Source organism: Catharus ustulatus, chromosome 3 (genome assembly GCF_009819885.2).
Source record: "Catharus ustulatus isolate bCatUst1 chromosome 3, bCatUst1.pri.v2, whole genome shotgun sequence".
NCBI lineage: Eukaryota > Metazoa > Chordata > Aves > Passeriformes > Turdidae > Catharus > Catharus ustulatus.
Genome location: NC_046223.1, coordinates 96,578,130 through 96,602,930, shown reverse-complemented (window position 1 = coordinate 96,602,930; position 24,801 = coordinate 96,578,130). Strand labels below are relative to the sequence as shown.

The 24,801-nt window shown below is 35.3% G+C and overlaps 1 protein-coding gene across 2 annotated transcripts in view; it reads right to left on the bottom strand.

Moving 5' to 3' along the window:
* CSMD1 (CUB and Sushi multiple domains 1) overlaps positions 1-24,801 on the bottom strand; it is a 1,108,435-nt gene that overhangs the window by 94,410 nt on the left and 989,224 nt on the right. For both annotated transcript variants that reach the window (XM_033053649.1, XM_033053650.1), the window contains exons 43-48: positions 22,590-22,767; positions 20,756-20,901; positions 19,099-19,179; positions 18,839-18,952; positions 9,474-9,662; positions 4,831-4,977 (exon numbers count right to left, since the gene is read on the bottom strand). In XM_033053649.1, coding sequence (XP_032909540.1) covers positions 4,831-4,977; positions 9,474-9,662; positions 18,839-18,952; positions 19,099-19,179; positions 20,756-20,901; positions 22,590-22,767 — 855 coding nt within the window. The remainder of the gene's footprint in view (positions 1-4,830; positions 4,978-9,473; positions 9,663-18,838; positions 18,953-19,098; positions 19,180-20,755; positions 20,902-22,589; positions 22,768-24,801) is intronic.

Below are 24,801 nucleotides of genomic sequence, written 5' to 3'. Positions count from 1 at the left end.
CCCCAGCAGTATCTTTGATCCGCAGTCAAAAAACTAATATGAAGAAGATATTTGTAAGTATTCACAGAAACATTTACTATGTTTGAAATTATAAATAAATGAAAAAAATTCCTTTAGACACCACAGTGCTCTGTTTACCTTACATGCTAGATTTTATGTTGAGAAATAAAATGCTATATGCTCCTTGCTCATAACTTCCCCTTTTGTATAATTAAATGTCTTTGTCATATTACCAGGGAATCTTATGTGTTTGTGCTGTTATTCTTTAAATATCCGCTGTAGAAGAGGGCTACTGTCATACTCACTTTATAGATAAGAAATTGGACATTGCCTAAAGAAAGTAGGTAAGGTCATGTAAGAAAACTAAACATATATCATGTAAGAAAACTAAACATATATTTTCTGATTACTAAACCATTTCCGTAATTAATGGACCATCCATTCCATATTTTACTTTTTACTTTCCTGTACAAGATCAAAATGGAGAATAATACTCAATCAAGCAACAAAAAAGGATCAGGCTGTCATTCTTTTCCTTTCACATTTTATTTTAAATCTAACAAATAAACAATATGAAAAGACAAAGTAAATCCACAAAGGCCTATTCCCTCTTTAGTGATACACTTGTGAATGTCTGCTCCTTCCAAAACTAAATACCCTGTTAAAACTAAATAACCTACTATTTACGTGACAGCTGTTCTTACTGGTGGTTCAATATTTACAAATCATCCTGAATATGTTTTTGTAATTTGCAGTACTGTATAAACCTCTGCTGTGACCTTCCTGCTGTGCAAATCACCACCTAAAAGTTTACAAACTCCAGAAGAAACAATTATATAAGGTCTGATGGTCTTCTTCACATAGTTGCCTTGTCACTTCTAACCATCAACCGGAAATTGTAAAGACCAATCAATATTATTTTATTTTAAATTGTAATAGAGTGGGAGTAGGATCACTTGTTTAACATGCCCAAAGCTTAAAAATAACAAGAAAAGAATGGTGAAGAATTAAACTTATTGCAATTACACATGAGGTTAAAAGACCATAATAAAAGTGTGCTGGGTGAACCCTTGCTGGATGCTGCTGAATTGCTCCCCTTCTCAACTACACAGGGGAGAGAAAATACAAAAAAAGGCTTGTGACTTGGGGAAATTATATCTTTTACCAACGAGATCAGAGTAAGATAATGAGAAATCAAATCAAATTGTGATAAGCCTCTGCCCTACCTGGCCTCCCCTTCCCCTCCTCTTTTTTCAGGTATGCTGGATAGAGTTCATTTTCTTCAAAGGCTCTAATATGAGGCTGTGTTGTGGATTTCTGATGAAAACAGTGTTGATAATACAGGGATATCACTGTTGAGCAAGACTTATACTGAGTCAAGGCCTTTTCTGCTTCTCACACCATCCCACCAGCAAGGAGGCTGGGGATGCACAGGGATTTGGAAGGGGACAAAGATGAGACATCTGACCCAAATTGACCACAGAGATAGTCCATAAGATATGGTGGCATGCTCAACAATAAAAGCTGTGAGAAGAAGAAAAAAGGACCAATGTTGCAAGTTATGTTCAAGTCACTATTAAGACTGGTGGAGCCCTGCTCTCCTGGGGATAGTGGAACACCTGTCAATGGGAATTAATTCCTTATTTTAATTTGATTGCATGTGCAGCTTTTGTTTAAAAGGAATTTGTTTTAGTGTTTTATTAAACTTTATCTGTTTATCTCATCCCACAAGTTCTCATTTTTATTCTTCTGATTCTCTACCCCATCCTGTATCTTGCTGTGGGGGGAGTGAGCAAGCAGCTGGATGGGCCTTAGAGGGGTGCTAGGGTTAAAGAGCAGTACAGGCTGCAGGGAAACTTTGCTTTGGTGCCTGGAGCACCTCCTCCCCACTCCATCTTCACTGACCTTAGTTTCTTCAGAATTGTCACTGTCATGTATTCTCACTCCTTCTAGCTGCTGCTGAGTGTATATATATATATGTATACACATATATATATATATTTTTAAGTGTGTTATTGCAGGGGCACTACCAATACCACCAGCCATGGCCAGCCACAGGTCCATCTTGGAACTGGCTGGACCTGATTCTTTTGGACATGGGGGAAAGTTTGTAGCAGCTTCTCACAGAAGCCATACTTGTAGACCCTCTGCTACAAAAACCTGGCCACTTGAATCTGAGGTATATGGAAAAATAGCACTATTGGCAAGAGATTACAAATTAGCTAAGTAAGCACTTGACTTATTTACATTTGAGTGAATAACCAAAAGTTAAACAAAAGCCTGAAAATGTTATAATGGCAATGTAAATTTGAAAAGTAGAAAATGGAGTTCCCGTCTGGTTCTAAGTCCTTGTGCCTTCAGCAGATATGCCAGGTACTGTTGTGCACTTTATCTACCTCTTCGATCATAGCTTGCTTGGGTAGGAATGTACATGCAGGGTTATAAATTATTGAGGGATGCTATGCAGATACTCCATAGATTGAGAAAGAGATCATTTATATCTAGGCATTAGTGCCATTAGGAAATGTATAATTTAGACCAAAACCTACACTAGTGCCTCTATATGTCAAACCCCTTAAAAGAATACCCATCTGGTGTAATGCCTCAGTTTTTTTCCACTGAGATTTAGCAAAAATTCGTATAATTCATGATAGTAAATATACTATTAATATTAAGCAAACAGCTTACACAATTAAGGTTGTATGCTAAAGAAAATATTAAACATTGCCATAAAAGCTTCTAGCACTTTTTAACAGTGAATAAAATTTGTAACTACAAGTGAAATCTAGCTGTGACAAAACCACAGTTTACAAAACTTTGTGCACAGGCGTAGCTAGAGAGAAGGGAAAGGTTATGGGAGGGCAGTAATCCATTCCAATAGGTTCTTTATGGTGAGGAAGCCTGCTGGCTCAGTCACAGCTGCCACAGTATCAATAGCCTTTTTGCAATCTTGTATTTTTCCTACTTTCCTGCTGTCCCTTATTAGGATTCAAATCCAATTGTTTATGTTGCTGTTGACTGTAAGTCTTCTTTCGTGCTGATTATTTCCATTGAATCTCATGTAAAATGGACAGAAGTTTAAAGAAAAATGCAGGCACTGACTGCTATTGAAGCAGAAAAAGCTAAACTGTTGTTTGTTCCTAAAACATAGCCATAAGGATTGCATATCTGTCTCCAGTCCCCCTATTTTATTGTTAGTTAGAGATTGTGCCATAAAAATTGAATAGAGCATACCAATTACAGACCAGTTATTCAGTACTGTAAAATGTGATTTGTGTACATGTAAAGGTACAAAATATTTTGCCATTCTTCCAAAATCAGTCTCTTTAAAAATTTGATACTTACAAACCAAAAACCTTCACATGAAGCCCATTCACATGTAACCCTGATATTGCTTCCTCACTTTGAACTCATGAATGAAAGTCTACTCCTTTCACTACCACACAATTGAGGGCTATGATGAGACAGGTTCTGTTTGTTCCCTCTTGCACAATCTCAATCCACCTATTAAGTCCTGAAATTACTTTTTTACTATGAAAAACTAAATTAATCTCCAGCATCCTTGAAAGAAGCTTTCCTTTCCCCCTCCCTCAGCTTCAGTCTCTCTCCAGCAATTATCCAGGTGAAGGTGCAGGTAAAGATGATTTTGCTGATTTTTTCCTGACTGCTAACAGTTTCTGCTTAGTTCTTAAATTCCACAAGCAATCACAATTGTGCTCTGAGCTGAGCTCTGATCTTAGGTTTCAGTAACAGGAGAAACTTTCCGGAAGTTAGACAGGCAGAGCATGGGAGGTACAGAAAAGTAGTGAGCTCCCCACACCTGTCTCCCCAAGAACATTTATCGTGACTAAATGGGAGATACCTGGTGCTTCATGAAATGTTCTGCTAAAATATTCTTAGTATCCCTTTCTCTGCGTAATTTATATTGACAGTTATTAGCCAGTAAAATTAACACACACAACCTTTATGTTGCTAATCAAGTCCAAACACAGAAGAAGCAAATGCTAATGATAGCAATTATCACCTTTCTCTCTCACACATGCTCTTTACATCATGTAAATGATCCCTAAACCAAGCCTTTTAATAGCAATATGTCTGTAGATGTATGTGTGGAGACATCATAAACAGGCTGCAAACTGAGTAAGGGTCCATATATACATATATATATACACACACACACACACACACACATAACCCAGTACTGCAGTATGTTTCTTCTTGATTTTTGTTATTAATAATGGAAATAATTTTAGCACTATTTAGACAGACTACTTATATATTTTCATATTATCTGATTCATATGCAGCCTGTTGAAGAAATGAGGGGTTTATTTCCCCCCTTCCTATTTGTACATGAAGAAAAACATAGGAATTAGTGCAGTTGTGAACTGCAACTCTAGGAAATTGTAAACCTAATAATTGTGTACTGAATTGCAGCTGAACTACTGCACAGCTATTGAGCATCAAAAATTCTCACTTCTGAGTACTTCTGTAAATCTAAGGGTTATTATCCCTACCACTGCATTTCAAAGTCCTCTCTCTGGATCTGGTAAGACAAGAGAACATGTGCAGAGAGGAGTATTAATTGGGGAAGTATTAATCTGGAGATCTCTGTCACACTGGGAAAACATGGAGGGACCAAATTCTATGCTTACCTTAAATTTAGAATGATTTCACATCCTTAAAATATACATTCTAATAAATTATCTTCAGAAAAACAGACATTAGATCACAAGTTCTATTTGATGCTAAACAGTTGTCATGGCTTAAAGTCTAGGTGGACAACAGTATATTCACAAAGTAGAATTTAATAGAAAGCATGAGTAGTTACCTGAGTAACGGATCTTGAATCCTTTCTTGCTGGTTGCATGATCAGTTGACCAGCGGAGATATAGCTGATTCATTTTGCTTGTGAAGTTCAGTTGCCCAGTATGATTTCCACTCAAAGCAACCAGCAAAGGGCTTTGCCCAGAAGAACCTTCAGAGATGAATAAAGAAACTATTGAAGTTTTAAAGCACTATGAGTTTAAGTAACTCTTTCCATATTGTAACTTTGCTGTGAATGTGAACATGGTAAAATAGGAAATAGCCTGACGCTACCTTGTCAGAGAAATAACAAATAGATATTGATTTAAGCTGTCCATCTGGTTTTAGGTTTTCACTAGAGCACTATAATTGCTTTATATTTCCATTTGTTTGTACCAAGATAAAAAATCTTGGTACAAACAAGTGGAAATATAAAGCAATTAATGATTTCCCCATAAACACTGAAAAAAGTAGTTGTTTGGGAAAAAAAAAAGATACTCTTTTCCATTTGATACAAATACACTGAATGTATTTCTGCTCCTTGCCCTTTTAAATCTATTTTTTATTTCAGCTATTTTCTAACTAGTGAGTGATAGCAAATGCATACATTCTTTGATATTGTGCATCTTGTATAATTTAAACACCACCATATTACATAATGAACACAGTAGCTAAAAAAAAGCTCCATCATCTGTATGATTATCACAGTTTCACTTGGAATACACATATGCACAAGTGCTATGAATTTCCATACTTCACTATGACTCAGTTTTGTTAATTAGTATGTTTATTATAGTTTCATTTTAGTGTTCATTAGCGGGAAATACAATACAAAATTGTGTCCTGGCCCTAAATCACTGTCTTCATCAGAACGGAACCCTAGAGGCACAGATAATGATTTCAGGACTAATTATATATGCAAGAGTAAAAAAAAACCAAAAAACATATCAATCCAATCTCCAACTGGTAGCTTTCCAAAACATGAAATGGCTTTTTTTTTCCATATGAAGGCTGTTTTCTCCACCTGAACAGTCCCTTCCGTATTGTCACCATGTCTTTTGCTCCATGTTTTCTCAAGTTCAAGAAAGGTATGTCAATCAACTTGGTCAGAATTACCATCACAAATAAAGAGCTTCTTCGTTCATTTTTTTGCTAAGTTTGAGCAGCTACAGCCTGATCAGGTCTTCTTATGTTATATGAAAATACAAAAATAAAAATGATTCAAATGACACCTAAAAACTGTCGTCAGCCCCACCCAATTCAATAAAAAATAGGTGTATTTTATGACTGGGACATTTCAAGTACAAAAGAAAGGCTCTGGAAGCCACAAAAACATAAATATTAAAATTATCTCCCAGTTCTTAGGAAATGCATTTCAGTCACTCTAATGACAATACTACAACTAAGTAAGCATTACTAAAAATATATAAATAATAAATGCATCTACAAAATAAGAACAAATAAGCATTGCTTTGGGCATAGGTTGCTCAGCATGTCCTCATCAAAATACTTCATGACTTGTTTGTTTATCATATTGCAGAGTTAATGTTTGATGACTACAGTGTAGGATAAAAAATAAGGAATGTTAAGGTCAATTCCTATTATTGCTTGAAAAAATTATTTGGAAAATGATATATGACTCAGATACTCTGTGCTTCACTTTGGATTTTGTAAGTCTCTTTAATACCCCTTTTGCAGTTTGAAATGTAAATGTTCTTTTTAAAATTCTCAAGGGACTAAAAAATGGACTTCCACAAATAAAGACCTACTACCTACAATAAGGTGAGAATCCTTATTAGTGATCATAAAATTATTTTGCAGCACCATATGCCACATCAGATTTTTAAGTCATTAGGGGATCAGAGGCTTGATTCAATGTATTTTAGTTTGCTTTGTTTTTCCTGGAGTTGAGTTTCAGTTTTGACACCTTACCTAGAAGTCAGCTCTTAGATGGTGCTCAGGGAGGTCTGCAGCATGACTCAGTGTTCTTGAATCTGGCATACAGTAATTTCACGATTACAAGCTGCACAGACTATAAGCCGCATCTCCGGGTGTTGGGCGTTCTTTGTCCATACACAAGCCACACCCAATTATAAGCCGCTCTGTCGTTCGCAGCGAGGACCCGCATGCAACAAAGTTGCCAAACAGTAACAGAATCACGGCATGGCAGAGTTTACTGGCTCAGCTCGGGCTGTGCAGGCTTGGCCTTCTCGGGGCGGCTGACAGGGCCAGGTGGCCCAGCTCAGTGGGGCCGCTTGGCGGGACCGCTCGGGGCCGGCTGCTGCTGCCACCGGGCTCGCTCGCCCTGGCCCGGCGCTGTCCCGTGGTGGCAGGCAGGGATGGAGCCCGCTGGCACCCGCAGCAGCAGTAGGCGGAGACAGGAGCCCCCTGCTTCCCCCCGGGCTGCAGGGATGGCAGCACGGGGCCCCCCCGTCTCTGCCCCGGGCTGCTCTGCCTGAAGGAGGGAGCTCCTCCACCTCTCCCCGCCCCCCGGTGCTGCCTGCAGGGAGCCAGCTCCACCCACGGCGCAACAGAATAACCAATTTGTAACAATCGCACAATGCCGGGTTTTACTGCCAGATGCTCCACTCGGCGCCTCGGTTTCCACTTCCAGGGTTGGAAATGTCAGAAAATTATTCACATATTAGCTGCTCCTGAGTGTAAGCCGCATTTCCGGTGTGGGAGCAAAATTTTAGTCAAAACGGTGCGGCTTGTATTCTTGAAATTACTGTACATTTAATTATTGAAATACTCAACACACTCAACTTCCAGTGTGGTGATCTGCCATATAATGGTCTCTTGAATATTAGATAAAAGTTGGCATTTCCTTCTATTTTCAGTGATAGATTAGTTTTGGTTTATTTCAGAGAGAAAAAAAGGAATATTTTCTGTATTACATTAATGCTATCCAGTGTAAATAGCCTGAATGCAGTATTTTCATGTTCAAAATACTTTAATAATTATGTTCATGTAACATTTAGGACTTCTCTGGTTTAGAATCCAGATAGGATCTCCTAAGGGTATGATTGGTAATGATGGGCTTGTTGCTGCCAGTTGACCAGGGTGACTTTACTGACTGCCTGCTTATCCTGATTACCACCCAGGTGCTGAAGCAGCATAATGTACAGTGCAGTCAGATAGGTGGAGTCTCTGCTGGGGTTTGCATGCCTAAGTTGCCTTAGCAACCCTAGTTCTCTAAAATTTGTCTTGAAAATCTTTATACAGTTTCTGCATGAAGTTTGATGATGTATCTTTACTTGTTACAGTGCAGCTCTACTAACCTAGATGAAGTACACTGTTTTGGACCACACAAAGCTCCACAATATGAAATACATTTGTTGCAAAATGCAACAATATTGAGTTTGAGTTAGAGCCATCACTTGAAGCAGTACAGCCACATCAGCGTTACCTTCTGCCCCCAAAAATTCATGCTGAGATGTACAGCTAATAAGTCTAGCAAAGCACATTGCTAATGTGGCCACAGGGACACAAACAAGTATCTCTGCAAGGCACTGCAATGGGCCATATCTGAATATCAACATGTTGAGAGCTAGCTCAGGAATCTCCACATGGCACTGTAGTTGAGAGGTTATAAATATGCCATTATCTTTTTCACTTAAGGTTGCTGGTAGGTGGTAAAAAAAATTACTTCTGCAGAGCTGCAGTAGATATGAATTTGTAAGAATATTATTTCATGCCATGAAACTAAAATGCTTTAAAATGTAGGAATGACATTAGTTCTTCTCTCAGATCTATTATTGATAACCTGGTTTCATTACATTTAAAATCACTGGAAAGAAAACAAAATTATGCATCAAGAAAATTATGCTATCTCAACAGAATTAATCAAAAGAAAACAAAGTTATCAGACCACTAGAAAACTTCCAGTAATGTTCCATATTGTCTTTGATAAAAAAATGGAATGTAGGAAAAGCCAGTCTTAATAGATTTTTGTAGACTATTTTCTGCACTAACCTGTACATTATATAACCAGTGTGCATTATATGAAGAAAAAATATGCTAATGAAGTGGCGTTTTTAAAAACATTAAAAATATTGAGGATTTTTTAGGATGTTTCTATCAAAAAGTGAAAAAAGTTAGCAATTTTAGAAATTAAAATCTAATCCTCCAGAAGAATACTTAGAACAAGATAACTCAAAAGATGTGACCTTTTAATATTTTTTCATGCTGTGAAACTCCCAGAGTGAATATTCATCATTCTATCATACTTTTCGTATATTCTTGGTTAATGACGGAAGATATGATAATGGTCTCTAAATGAACAAAAATGTATTTAAGAACAATCATACACTAGCTATCCTTGTCAATCAGTGAGAACATAAGTCACAATAAGTTCAGGATGAAGTAGAAAATAAGAATTAAGTAGGAAATAGAAAACAGTGTGATTTTCCTAGGGAAGCTGCAGCTGTTACTGCTCCTCCTGTAACAATACCTAAGAAAATTTAAAACCTTCTCTGTCCTGAGTACATCCACAAAAACTTTCATTGGCTAGTAGATTTAGATATAAGGCAAAAGTAATAGGAATTCTGAATTATTGTTTAAGTTTCAGATATATCACTGCACTAGGATCACAACAATTGGAACTCAAGGCCCACTCCACCCAGTATGTGTTCTTGTGAAATTAGATAGAATTTAAATCTCTCTTACCATCAAATACCTCCAGCTCATCAAATTGCTTTTCGCTTTGAAACATTTCTACAAAAATGGAGATGTTATATCCTGGCTCAACCTTAATGGTCCAAGAACATGTCTGAGAGTTGGGGTAGGTGCCTGGATAACCTGGACTGAGGATCACTCCTGATGATTCTGTACGAATTTCATTTGCTGGACATTGTGCTAAAAAGGACACAAAAAGAACACTAAGAACAGCAATGAAACAAAGTTCTTCTTTTCCATGAAATGTATGCTTCAGGGTCAGTTTCCAAATGAAAACATATTAAAAGCATATTCTAGATGGAAGGCGAAAAAGGTTCCCTAGAATATGCATGGAAACAGGACTTTTATAAACCTTGCATTTAGGAAACGTTATATTAATTTATTAGTTATAGTAAAGCATCTATCCAGAAAGAAATATGTTAGAGCCCAAAGTGGTTTCAGTCAAAGAATTCACATATGTTGGTGCAATCATTCACACAGGTAAAAGTACCAGTAAAAATAATTTTTTTTGAAATTGTATTCCGTTTGAGATCTTACAAAAAATTAAACAGCTTTAAGCATGAGACTCTTAGGTGAACATGACAACATATTGAAACATCTAGACATACCATATCATTCGTAAGAACACAAGTTTTATGTCAAGTGTTCATTTTGGATAGAGAATGCTCCAAGTCATCCAAGTAAGACCTTCTTAGCAACTACTTCTCCTGTTATTTAAAGTCTGAACTTTAAATTTCACCAGGTACTCATAGGCATTTATGATCTCTGCATACTGGAAGGAGTATAGTACATTAAAACACTGTGAATTTTCTATCTTAAACACTGTTTTGATTAGGAAATTTTGTTAGTCACTATTTTTCTTAACATTTTGCCATTCATGCAGGACTAATTTTTTTCAGATTTGTTTTGTGTTGAAGTCTGATGCATTTTCTCCAGAGTTTCATAATACGTGTTCATTTTAAAAATGTTTAACAACTTTTTTTGTGTAAGATTCACAAACATATCTTGACCGAAATGTATTCCTGGAAATCATCTGTCACAACATTTAAATAAAGGTTTTATTATTATATGAAACGTGAAAAACAAAATACCAAGGAAAATTGACCAGCAGAAAAAGCATACTACAGGGGAAAATCCACACATAAATATCAGAAACAAACATTAAAAACTGGACCATTTCCTCAGAAGGCCTTTTGCAAACTTGGAGATGAAATTTAGGTTCAGTTGTAGCTAAAAAGTTTCTTCAGTCAGAGAAAAATATATCAGTCAGTGAAAAGGAGGGAAGTTATATGCAAGTGAGAACAGGCCACCAAGCAGGGGAACAAGATCTGGGTTTAGGAAAAGACGGTAAGCAAATAGATTTTCTTTGGCATGTGTCCCTTTCTGCTATCATTTGACAGCACTGGCTGCAGCAGGCAGTATCCCTAAGAGGCAAAGCCATCTTTCATAGAAGATCCTAAGAGAGGGAAAACCAGTATGGGACAATGGTATATAAAGCAGTAAGAATTCTTTTGACAATAATCCAGGGATTGCCTCTTGAGATAGAAACACCTGTAGTAAAATTACACCGAGATGTTTCACACAAACTTCTGTCTAAGAATATAGCATTACGTGTGTTTAATGACTGTAGCTTCTCTCGTTCTCTTGAAATTAAACACACTGCCACTGTGATTTACTCTATTCTTCTAAATAAGACAAGAATAACTTGGAAAAACACTGTAAAAATTTTTCTCTGATTCATAAATCTGCAGAAAATACAAGTACATCCTCAAAGAAAAAAATCGGCCAGAAAAATACCATCAGATAAATAACAATTATTTTCCCCACAGTGTTTCCTGTCAGACATGAATAAAAGTATACATCAGTGTGATGAAGAGTAGCTGACACAACACAGTTCCACAACCTACTTTGTCCTATAGTATCATTCCTAAAGCTACAGGGCTATTTTAAGAAGGAAAAGGTGTTTTTTACTGATCCAGTATTGGCTTATTTGAAATGTTTATTAAAAATGGTAACATCTACTAGAACTAGAGAATTAAGAATTGAGAATTAAAAGCCTGGCTTCAAAGTTATAAATTACAAGTATCCTGGAGAAATAAGTCATGCTTTCAGACTCTTCACAGCAAGACACAGTGATTCTTTTCAACACTGGAAAACTGTCACCTCTCTGGATAAACTATGGTTTAGAAATGGCTACAATCAACTAAACGTGACAAACAAGAAGTTGCAATGTATGGGTCATTTGGAATGGGATATGGGAGTGTAGGAAGCACATCTGGAGTGGTTTTGTAAGCATGCCATATCTAAACACTAGTAGCACAAATGTTAAAGATACAAATGTCTTTTGTTGCTTGCTTTTCCTCAGCATCTTAGGGAGTTATGAAAATAACCATTGGTCAAATTACTCATGAAACCAATTGTGTAGTAGTAATTCAGATTTGGGGTTTGCAAACAAAATCTGGATGTTACACAGATACAGTCTAGACAAGACTAAAGCCTGTTGATCTCATTACTTGGGAAGTATAATAGTAAAATTCTTCCCGAGAAGTTTACAGTTGTGCTAATCTAATAGGCTATTATTGCCTCCTTTATATGGGTGTTCTTCCAGATAAGTTACCACAGGCATAATTTTCAGAGAGGTGTCCTCTAAGTATCTTCTTAAGAACTCACTTAATGGACTCTGTTTACTTACTCCAGCATAGGAAGTTTTTGGAATCTTGGGTGGAAGATTATCAACTAAGAACAAGATTCAAAATTACATTTTGAAAAGCCTGAGATCCATGTATAGTGTATAGAGATCAATCCCCAGAACACTGTCACTAAGTGCTGAGATATTGTTCACTAACTCAAGAAATACACTGCAAGCATCTTTAAAAAATTGAGTCAGGGAAGGAATGAAATGAAAATACCGAGGAAAGTCAACAATTCAGAGAAGTGAAAAATTTTAGTTTCTTTTGGGATAAAAGAACTGTCATTGAACAGGAAGAAAGACACACTGAGATAGCACAGACACTGACTGATCATCTCAGAAACCTGTGGCAGTGCTCCAGAGAAGAACTGGTAAGAATGGTCTGCAAAGAGAAAACAAGACAGAAGTAGGAAATTGTGGAGGGAGGGGAAAAAAAAACCCAAAACCACAGAAATTACTTTTCCTGCCTTTTTATTTCAGCTCCTTTGCTCTTGGATTATCTAATTTTTCTTGTAAAAACATCAGAGACAAAAAATGAAGGAAAAATACAAGGAAACAGCTTATTTACTAAGTTTGAAAAATAACAACAAAAAACCAATTCTTTGAAAAGCAGGTAAAAGTTATCAATAATAGAGAAAAACTGTTCTTAGCTGTCTTACTCCTTGCAGCCAAATCTTAAAAAGGGAACTGAAACTAATTTATTCCCCACAGGGGAAAATGTGCCTTTGCAGATGTTTCCTCATGCCCTTCTCTCATAATTGAGGAAAAGTATGATGTTGCTTTGTAATTAAGAACATTTCTTTGGTGAGTGAACATTAAAATCAACAGCTTAAAGGTCAGAGTATTTCCTTGAACACATCATCACATGTACACAAGAAACAGATCAATGCAGTGATGCCAAACTGATTTTTTCCTTTTTGCTTTTATATATTATTTATATATTTGTAGCTCTGTAGCCTATTATTGTATAACTACATAGATACACATCTAGCATTTCACCCACTCTGTTAGACAGAAAGACAGAACACATTCCTAGAGACTCCAATCCCCCGGGGACCAAGGTTAAAATCCTGGGAATCAAGGTCAAAATATCTTTTCGAGACACTTTCTCATAAACAAAGTTTAGTTAGTACCTAAGGGAGGGGTTTCTAAAAAGGGTCAAACCAGGGAGGAATTACCTCATCATTTGTTTCTCTAACTGGGGATTTTTGTCAGTTATGCTAATTGGTGAAAAATTGTGCCCACTTTATGCTACTGTGTGCATCTTCAACTCTTTTAACAGGTATTCCAGTGTGTTGTGCACCATAAAGGATCCTTTACACCTTACTGTGTGATTTTTTGTCTGCTTTTAGAACCGAAAATACATCAGGACTGCTGTCAGAATTTTTCCTCCACATATTCTTTACTGTATTCTCTTACTGAAATTCAGAATTTTACTAACAAAACAATTTTCAAAAAGGAGAAATAATGTCCCTTCCAATGTAGCCTGTTCATAGCAGATGTACCACAGGGACTTATGAGAGGAACAGCTCTGGAGTAGCTCAGGGACAGGGGAAGGCTGATTCTGTATTGCCCCTTTGCAGTCTGGGAAGCTGGTTGTACCATGGGGTTATATTGGCACTGCTCACCTTAACAGCTTTTATTGGCTCTTTTTGCACCCTCATGAATTCCTCAGCAATTCCTTTCCAAAACAGTTTAGCTTCTGATTACAGAACTTAATCTCTAGGGTGGAAGTTACACTTTAAAAGATCTAAATTTTACAAGATTCATATGTCTAAAGACATAAAACTGAGATACTGAGACAGTAAGATTGCTTCACCTTGTTCCTTAAAACAAAAGGCACATCCATTTTTAAGTAACACAGCTAATATCTATAATTTGAGTAAAATAAACTCAACAGTGTTACTATCTTGTATTAATCATACACACAACAGGTTAAAAAAATCTGCTATTTCGAGTTATTTTTTTCTATAATATTAATCTCCCTTTTTAGCATAACATTTAAAAATAGAACAGACCTAAATAAAAAGTGTTCTGGTTGAGGTATACATATTTGTGTTGGGTCTAGCAGAAATGGAGTTATTTTTCCCCACAGCACCCCCCCTCACAGTGCTGTGCTTTATATTGGTAGCTAGAAAGGAGTTGATAACACAGCAGAATTTTCGCGACTGCGGAGCAGTGCTGGCACAGCAACAGTGCTGTCTCCAACATTCTGCACCACCATCTCCCAGTAGACTGGGGGTGGGCAAGATCTTGGGAGGGGACTAGGCAGCTGACCCAAACTGACCAAAGGGCTATTCCATGCCATATGACATCGGCTCAGCAATAAAGGCTAGAAGGAAGGAGGAAGAAGAGGGTGCACTCATTCACAACAGCTACATGGGCTGAAGTCCTGCTTCCCAGGAAGTGTCTGGACATTGCTTGCTGGTGGAAAGTAGAGAACAAAATATTTGGCTTTTTTTCTCTTCTTGTGCATGCAAACTTTCACTTTTGCTTTAGTAAATTTGGCAATTTGCTAATATCATGACCTACAAGTTTCTATCCCTCTTATTTCCTTCTCCTGTCTTGCTGAGATAGGAGTGGTAAGAGTGGCTTGGTGGGAAACTGGTGACCAGCTAAGGTCAACCCACCACAATATTCTACTCTAAATACTGTTTATTTTATTTGTAAGTCAACTAACACATTAACATTTTTGATACCGCATGGACTTCTGTCAATTAAATTACAGGTTGACTCAACTCCCTACACATTTAGAAGTTTAGGAATTGATGTGAAGTTTACCAGTTGAGAAAATATGAGCTGCAAAATAGATGCTTGAGCCCCGGAATATATTTAATTATCAATTATTTATAAGTAAATAACTGAATTTTAAAAGTAGCTGCTGAAAATTGTTTGGAATTATAACAGGAATAAATACTAAAAAACATGCTTCAGGCATCTTGGAGGACATTAAGTAATCTATTTTACATTCATTTTTAATAACATTGTTGCACATGTAAGTTCCAAATAATGTTATTTATTAAACTTGTATAAACTCATGCACAGAGGCAATACTTACAGAAAAACAACAGGAAGTGACAGCTACCTTTATGTTACACAGTCACATGTAATTGTATGCAGTGGGGTAGTGTCATGAGAAGGGTAATTCTGCATGGCAGCATAACACTTCCATCATATTCTAGTTTTGAGGAACACATTCCCTAACATGGCTTTTAGAGAAATCTGATTTAGGTTTTTTGGGGAAGGCCTGACCAAGCTCCTTAAATCTAATACTACTTCTGATATCCTCATCTTTGATTTTGCTTTTTATTCATAAATATTTATCACCACATTAGGATGATATAATCATACTACCTCTCTAATTTAAGTGTTTTGAACAGCCATATTACCTTACACTGAATACCCATTATCTTTTTAACTAGTATCTCAATTTCTGTCACCAGTATAGGAATATTTCTTGCTGTCACAATGATCATCATGCTTTAATTTACATCTCTACACTTTCCTAACAGCAACTAAAAAATGAAAGAAATTTTTAGCAAGAGGATAAAGGGATAGGATGAGAGCAGCATCTCCAAGGGTTGAAACAGAAATCACAACTGTTCAACAACTGTTAAGAATAAAGCCATTCACACCAACAGTATGTTCTGTAGGGGTGCCTAGGGCTCTGCTTGCTAGAAAATACCTGGCAAGTTAACACCATACTAAACATTCTGAGAAAGTCTCTCAGATTGGAAGGGAGAAGGAGCTGCAAGAAAACTCTTATATGTTTGAGGATAGTTGCTCTGGAGGTCATTTATTGAGAATGATGAAGAAGTGGTCATGCAGACTGATTTCTCTTGCCTGTGAGATATGTCATCAGACTCATCTATAATATCCTAGAATTTGGCCTTCGATCACATAAATAAATTTTTTTACTACTACAAAATAGTGGCTTAGATCTATGGAAAAATGGAACGTATTCTTGTATCTTCAAAGAATATGAAGCTGATCTAAACAAGGACAATATGAACCATTGTAAATTACAGATGACGTGTAGATATATGAGAAGGCAGTTCAAAAATTAGTTTGAAGCACAATATATAAAATGCATAGCAAGTATCTTTTTTTTTCAAGCCTATGAGGAGAAAATAATTTTGTATAAATTCAGCTCTATTCTGAATCAATCCCAAAGAAATAGAATAGGATAGGACAGGTTATTGAGAAGGATGAGAAGAATGATTAAAGATATTAAATATCTTCTGGTCAATAGAATCATACCATAAGTATGGTGAATAGAGAACAACTTGCTACTGATTTTTCCCCCTAAGAACTGGATGACATGAAGTGAAAACAGCAGGTGCTAAATTCAAAGCAGACAGAGAAAAAGCTTCAAATATTAAATAAATAAATTGTATACATTTTTGCAAAAAAAAAATTGTGGATTTAAGGCATTTACATGGGTTCAAAATAGGACTGAATAATTCTACTGAAGAAACAGCCCTACAGGATTCAAAATATAATGAACATTGCTAGCTTAAAAGTGGTTTAGTTACAGTTATACTGAGGCCTTAATTACTGAGTGTTTGCAATGATTTTCTGTCCTTCACTAGAAAATCATTAGTGGTCAGTGCTAGATATGGAACACTGTGTATATGGTCTGGTACACAGAATTTCTCGTCCGGTTAAAGGATAAATATTTCCTCCCTTCAAATACTTAGACATACCAAGTGCAATATGTGTACTTTCAAATATTTATCTATGAGTAAACACTGTAAAAACAGTAATCAAAACCACAACTTTTAAATGATCTAGCAATATTTTGTATGATTCATAAATATAAGCTAGGGTTATATAATAAAAAAGAAATTACATTCAGCATTTATCTCCTTAGGAATACTGGGGAGGCTGGGATGCAAATAAAACCAAGTAATTCTACTTTTCAGAAAGGAAAATTAAATTTATATAGAGATACAGCTTGGCCAAAGAAAGGAAATGAGGTGCATTCCAATTCACCTCAAAAAAATCCTCCCTTATGTCTGTCCAATAAAACAGTGCCAGAATCTTACTCTAATACCTCCAGTTCTATTGTCTACTGTCTCTGAATCACTCAATGGAACTTTTATTTTTTATTATCAGATTATTTCTTTTGATGCCACCCTTATAACAAAGTTTTGCTGCATTCACAGGATACAGTCAGAGAAAGCACAGTAGTTTGCACAGCATCTGCAGGACTTGCTACAGATGGCTAACCCTTACCAGAAGCTCCTAATATCTCTGTAGATTTTGAAATTACTGTTCAGTTTAAGTTACTGCTGCTACTGTTAACTAAAAAAAAATGAAGTCTGAGTTTGCAGTACAATCATCTTATTAAAATATTACATTTATAATGGAGAAATAAATTGTTTAAAGAAATCATCAGAAACATTCATAAGTATTCACTTATCCTATCAAGAAAGATATAGAAGTACACAGTATTTCCATAAATTCTGCATATTTTATGGTGAGGGTCCTGAAATGAATAATGATTCTTTTCCACTCAAAACAAAGATGTAGAATCCAATGTCTGAACCCATGGCAGATCCCAGGTAATTGTATGCACAATTCAAAGAAGGGGAGGTAAAAAAACCACTTTACCTCAAGTATGTGTGTTCCTGCAGATAAATAGATGCATAAAACATAGTATGGCATCAATAAAATAATAGTTTGTATTTTGAATCTTTTATTAATTTTTAAAACATAAAAGTAGAGAACCAGGGTAACAGGAAGGAAGATACACATACAGCTATTATTAAAGAGTCACAATAATTGTTGTGCTTCCAGCACTACCTCTTGTCCATATAGATGTTTTTACCTAATTATATGGAAGACACTCCATCCACAATTACACATCATAGATCAAACTTGTACAATGCGGAGTAGAGAAATTCTGTTCACTTTTTGATTTCCTTAAATTTTAATGAAAGCATCTTATCAGTAATTTTTTTCCCCAAAAATTTTTGATGTACTTCAGGACAAAATTCTACAAATGCTTTCTTGATCACTTTTTCAACATTTCAAAACGTTTTTGCCATAAACTGTTTAACAAAATGAACCAAAATAAAGAAAAAAGCCAGCAAAAAACATAATTTGGAAAAAAGAGTTTGAAAGACTGATTACAAAATTCTAAGATAAACTTGTTTTCCATGAAAATGAAGACATTATATAAAAATGTGCATCCAAACATTATTCATATTAATTTTTTTAGTTCCTTTTTTGAAATGCTGTAATTATAAACAGCTTCTCCATGTGCATCTGTTATAAAATGTCACCATATTTGTCAAAGCACAGAGACTAATTTCTTATTTAATTTTGAAAGCTTAATTCAAATTCATATTTTTAGTATTATTCAAAAGCAAAAACAAATCCTTGGCTTGAAGCAATACAGAATACTTTAAATTAATTTTAGAAATCAGTATTTCAGTAATGGTGGAGTCAAATAGTTAAAACCACATCTCATTGGTTCTAAAGAACAAAATTTTTATGCAAAATTCTTAGGGTCAGGTTTATAAAAACATTAAAGACAGATATTAAAGAAACAAATGGAAAATTTTCTTTTAAGCATCAAAAAAACCTACAGTGCCTAAAATTAGATGCTTTATGTAGGATGCATATTAATGATATACATGCCATGCAAGTATATATTTACCTTCACAGGACGGAGAGGATCCTTCAAATTGCAACTGTGTATTCAGTTTGCAGGTTAATATATCTTGTCCAACAAGGGTGAAACCAGGATGGCACCTGTACTTCACAAAATCTCCTGAAAAAAGTATCGAATAAAAAGTTAAGCCTCCAAAAATCCTTCAAACAGAAGTACATAAAAATCTCAGGCAGAACATGAAATATCTTAGTTTAACTAGAATTCAAATGAAAAGAGAAGAAAGGGAAAGAAATACTATATTTTACCTATTTCAAAGTCATCATCTTCTGTAAATAAATCTGCATGTGGAACTGTGGGTGGAGGTTGGCACTTCCTGAGCTGATAAGCTGCAAATTTAAGTGAAAAAAATTACATACTGGTGTGTTAAGGAGTATTTCACAGAAAATTCGTTTCACATTCACACTTCCCAAATTACAAAAGCTGCACTGAACCTTGTGGTCTCTCAGTTACAACATTTTCCAAGTTAAATGTCATTACATGACATGAATGTGGTGAGACACTGGAACAGGTTGCTAAGAGAAGCTGTGGATCTCAAAAATCATACAGGTCTAATACTAGTCCAACGGAAGATGTTCCTGTCCATGGAAGGGGTGCTGGAACTAGATGATCTTTAAGGTCCCTTTAGATATAAAACATTCTATAATTCTATGACTCTTTAAACAAAGTCTCTTGTCTGCTTTTAAAATCTGTTTCAATAAATTGTGAGCAATCTCAATAAAAAAAGGTGACCACTAAAATGACTGTGTTTCTAAAATGGAATAGAATGCCTACAACAAGTTGAAGAAGCCCTTTCTGGATTCAAAAAAATCAAAACAGAAGTAAAGATTGTAATGAAAATGCATATACTAAAGAAAAACTCTCCCCTTCATGGAACTAATTTACCATCAGAATAAAATTCTCTGGACAACTTGATAGTCCTATCCAGTTTAGTTTTTGCTTCTCAGGTTAAGTACAGTGGATGACCATGTATCATGACCTCATTTTAGGAGAAAAGTACAGACAAGAGAAACATTTCAGATTCTGAGTAACAATTTCATATGGCCTTCCCCATGCAAATAGGTATCTCAGGTACACTCTTTCTGTGACATTTACTTTGGTCTTTATGAATTAATTCATTGAGTATTTTTGATTTAGAGTCCAGAGGCTAATAATCTTCAATTTATTATACATATTTTGGGTGACAGTCCAAATTAGAGCTACAATTATAGTCCAGCTTTTCACTTCTGAGGTAGATGCCCAATTTCCACCACCTCTAGTGCTGAATACAACTTAGAACGAAGTATTTTTCTGCATATCACCCTTTATGCTATTGTTCAAACCTTTCATAGCATCCCAGAAACTTCTCTGACCATGACCCCTAGACATGGTCAGCTGGAGAAAAATTTTAGTAAAGAAAACTAAATCTTATTGAATAAGTAGGCCAAAGTAATGAAAAGAGTAAGAGCTTAATATTAGATGGTAATGGTTAACACTAAAGGTAGAACAGAGTTTATTTAAAGCCCCAAATTAGCATTCTTAGGATTTTTAAAATATTTAATTTAAAAAACCTCATAAATGCTTTTATTTAAAAGCAAACAATGAAAAGAAAAAAGAGAAGAAAAGAAAAGAAAAGAAGAAAAGAAAAGAAAAGAAAAGAAAAGAAAAAGAAAAGAAAAGAAAAGAAAAGAAAAGAAAGAAAAGAAGAAGAAAAGAAAAGAAAAGAAGAAGAAAAGAAAAGAAAGAAAAGAAAAGAAAAGAAAAGAAAAGAAAAGAAAAGAAAAAGAAAAGAAAAGAAAAGAAAAGAAAAGAAAAGAAAAGCTCCATGAGTCCTGGTAAATCAGTAAACCATGAAGTTAAGAAATATTTTTAAAAATCACTAAATAATTCTGGTAATTATATGCAAATTATATAAAGAAAACTGACCATGAAAATTGAGGACAAAGAATCCTCCTGTTGAAAAATCACTGTGAAATTTGAGGAGGACTTGATTGGTAGAACTGTAAGCTGTTTCCAGAGCTGTGTTCCCACTGAAAACTCCTAGTTGAGGCGAATTATGGTCAGGACCATCCCTGGAAAGTAAAACATTAAAAAGTCCTCTGAAAAACTAATGCTCTTAACATTCAAATTAACAGTCTCTTTTCTCTGGAGAACAGCTTAAATTTTTGTAAAAAATGGTTTTCTTACTAATTTAAAATTACTTTCTTTTTTCTTTTTCTTTTTCTTTTTTTTTTTTTTCATTTCTAGCAACAGAGAATACTGTTTCCAACTACAGACATGATATTTTTTTAGAGATATTTTTAGATTTTTTTTATTTTGAAATAGTTTTTATACTTATACAGGCAAGAAATTTAGTGGTGGTAAGAAATTTTCAATGTGTGTTCCTGCCAAAAATTTTCAGGTACAGAGTAGATGCAGAAAAAACAAAAAGAATTGGAAGTCTTGTAATGCTGTTATATTTCTAACATTTTGACCCAGGTGCTACAAGCCTTCAACTCATGGTTAAAATACAGAGTCATGGAAACTTTGGCAAGTTTCCTTGCCAAATATTTAAATTCCAAAGATTCAAAGGTGTGTTCTAAGAAGAAAAAAGAAAGTGAGGGAAAAATCAGAAAAAAAAAAATTGTTTTGTGTTTCTTAACAGTAAGATAAGACACCCAAGAGAAACAAGCTCCAGTAACACGAGGCTTCATTCACTTCCAGATCACAATGTAGAACATTTAGGCCTGAACAGTCAGAATGAATAAATAAACAAAACTTCTTACTTTCATCACTGAAGTATTTCTTGAGCTCTACAACACTTATTTCTGATTATTTTGTACAAATTAAAAACCTTTTGTAATATGTTACTTTAGAAGGCTTGAAATTATCTATAATGTCTCTGAAAGCTGCTAGCTTTTGACCTTTCACTGTCTTTCATTTAGAAGGGTCTCAGTTCTATCATTGAAAAGCCAAGAATTATATACATACAATCTGCCAGAGAGGACAATCTATGATGTACTTTGGGTTTACAGGTAATGCAAATACCAGAGGCAACCAAATGGCTGCTCAGAAACAGCTGTGCATCTCCATAAACTAACTGCCTGAACAAACCTCACCAACAGCTACAGGGACAGTGGACTAGTGGGAGATTGGAGCAGCTCTTGAGTGCAGTAAATCCTTATGAACGAATTTAGACAGCTCTAAGGCCTCTTCCTTCAGATGAGGTCACAAATTGAATGAATTTGTGTGGAAAGAAATACAAATTCAGAGAAGAGGAACATACAATATGATGCTTAAAGACATGGAGGAAGAAGACCAGAAAGTCTGGGTTAGAAAATATAAAAAATATGTCTATCAAGCATATTGAAATATAAATAAGAATTAAGAAGAACTTATTTAATGCCTGAATTAGTCTGAAGACATCAGAAAATTTTGCAAAAACTAATATATATTTCCTGTATGTTCATGGAATGCATAATTCAACATAGTGGAGATTATTATACCACTTCGACCTTATATGGCCTAAACTTAGAGAAGAGAGATTCAAACATGATCTGATTGATAACTGAGTTTGAGCTTCAAAGTACTTCTGGAACAGCATTCTTATAGAGTTCAGACAGTGATAAATAATTTTTTTTTAGATAACCTTAGAAGTTGTTTTATGCTGCTCTTCAGCACATATGACAACCTAAGGACCAATACTAAGCAAAACTGTAGCTTGGGAGAGTGAGACTTGATATATCAATCAGAATCACTTCTGTTTCAAAAAATTTCATACCAAACTGCAATGTAATCATTCACAGGTTCAGTCTGAAGTAAGGTAAAGTTGATATAAATCCCATGGCCCGGAGATACAATAATTAACCAAGTACAGTCCTTGGAATTTGGGTATTCATCTGGAAATCCTGGGGAATAAACTGTACCATTCTGAGCAGTTACATTATAGCCACAAGGAGCTGAAAAGAAAATAAATGAAAAAATTAGTAGTAGAAAATAGTTTTTCATGTTACAAGTGGAACATCATGACAAAACAAGACAACCTACGTCTTAAAGACTACCTTTTCCTTGGCTGGTTGCTTCTCAAATAAATACCGACATTTCTATAAGTAATTTATGCTGATGTCTTTTAGATTTCATTTCCTAAAATTCATCAAAAGCTACTGGTAATATCTTGAAACTAGATCCACACACCATTTTAAAAGGGGCACCTTTTGTTTGTATTCAAGATTAAAAACTAAATAGGCAAACAGGTCTTATATGTTTCAACTGAACTCTAACTGAACTGGAATAAAATTCTGGAAGAAAATAGGCTCGTTGTTCCTTCACTAGTCCAAAATCATTATCCTTAATTTCTGACAGGCTTGAATAATTTTCAATGGTGATTCATTTGCAGATTGTATGCTAATTATCCTTATGACAAGTAAAACGGACATACAGACACAAATTTGCCCACACTTGTTGAATGAAGTTTGTAGCCAAATCAAAGCTGTGAAAGGGTTGACTTTATTCAAGGGTAGCAAATATGTGATAATGTGCTCTTTTGAGTATCAGTTTAGAAGAATTGACTGAATATGGATGAAAGCATTTATCCAAGTAGACATACAGCCATTAATGCAAACTAGTGAGTCTCACTCATTAGAATGAGACCTTAATCTCATTTATGGGTACTCAGCCTTGCTCTAGAACATTTCTCATTAGATCTTACCATTAAGCTTATGTTATTATTGTCAGTGTTCCTGTGACTCTCCTCCAGACCTTTTCATTTCTTTTTCAACTTAACAAGTGATGGAAAATAAAAACAGAAAAAAAAAAATGATAAAAGAAAAAATGAAAAAACAGAAAAGGAAAAGGGAAAAAAGGAAGCAGGACTGAGAAATGCAGAAGGCTGTCTCATTTTCTGTATGGTGTAAAGGTGCTATACTGTTATGGTAGAAGGTCATCTGGCTAGTAGATGAGTACGTAACCCTTTTTGGAGGACCTCTTTTAATAATCTCTGGATTTATAGGACAGGCTAAGGAGGCTTTAACCACTTCACTTTCTTCATCCATATCAATACTAACTTGAATTATGCATTTAGCATGTTTTCCGTCTGGATGTAATCCTTTGTAATGTGCTCCAGGATGATTCTGCTTGAGCAGGAGGTTGGACAAGATGAAGGAACCACTATGGTCCCTTTCAACCTGACCCAGTTTGTGAGTCTATGAGTCTGTGAACAGAAAGGTACCTGCCCTTAGCCACGAATCTTTACTGGCCAACAAATGGAACCAGCTCAGGAAAATGAAGGGTTGGTTCTATCTCTCTGATTCCGGGTTCCATGTAGAGGCCAAAGACATCTGACACTGTCCATCAGCTCAAAGGAATTCTGATGAAAATGTGACTCAAGTCCACTTTTTGCCATTTCCTAAACCCCTACATTCATGTCGTGGTCACTTTGTCTGGTCTCAGAGATCTACTCTGTTCTCTCCACATCCACAATACTCCATGTTTACAACTAAGACTGCTTTGACGATTATGCTTGCTACAGGGGAAATACACTTCCTGTGACTAATGTTAATTTCTAATTAATATAATGACTTTTCTGATTAAATTTTTATGTTTAAATATATTTTGAGTTTACTATATCCTTTGACAGGTTTATTAATGGTGTTAATGACGGCACACATTTTCTATTTTCCCTTCATTATTCTGTAATACTCAAGAAAGAAAGCAGATGGATTGCATCTCAATAAAGACAGTCTAACTCCTCATATGTCTGTTAGCCATGAAAGATCAATAAATTTTGTCAGAAAAAAGTGTCAGAGGTAACAAAACTCTAGCAGAGTAAATAATACATCAGCTGTTACTAGGCTTTCTCCAAAGATCATTAAAAATCACATAAAACATAAAATTAATCAGAAATAACTGGTTAGATTTCACAGAAGATAAAGAGAGCTTTAGTGTGAATAAACAAATCACTCTAAATTAATGATACTATGTTACACTTTGAATGA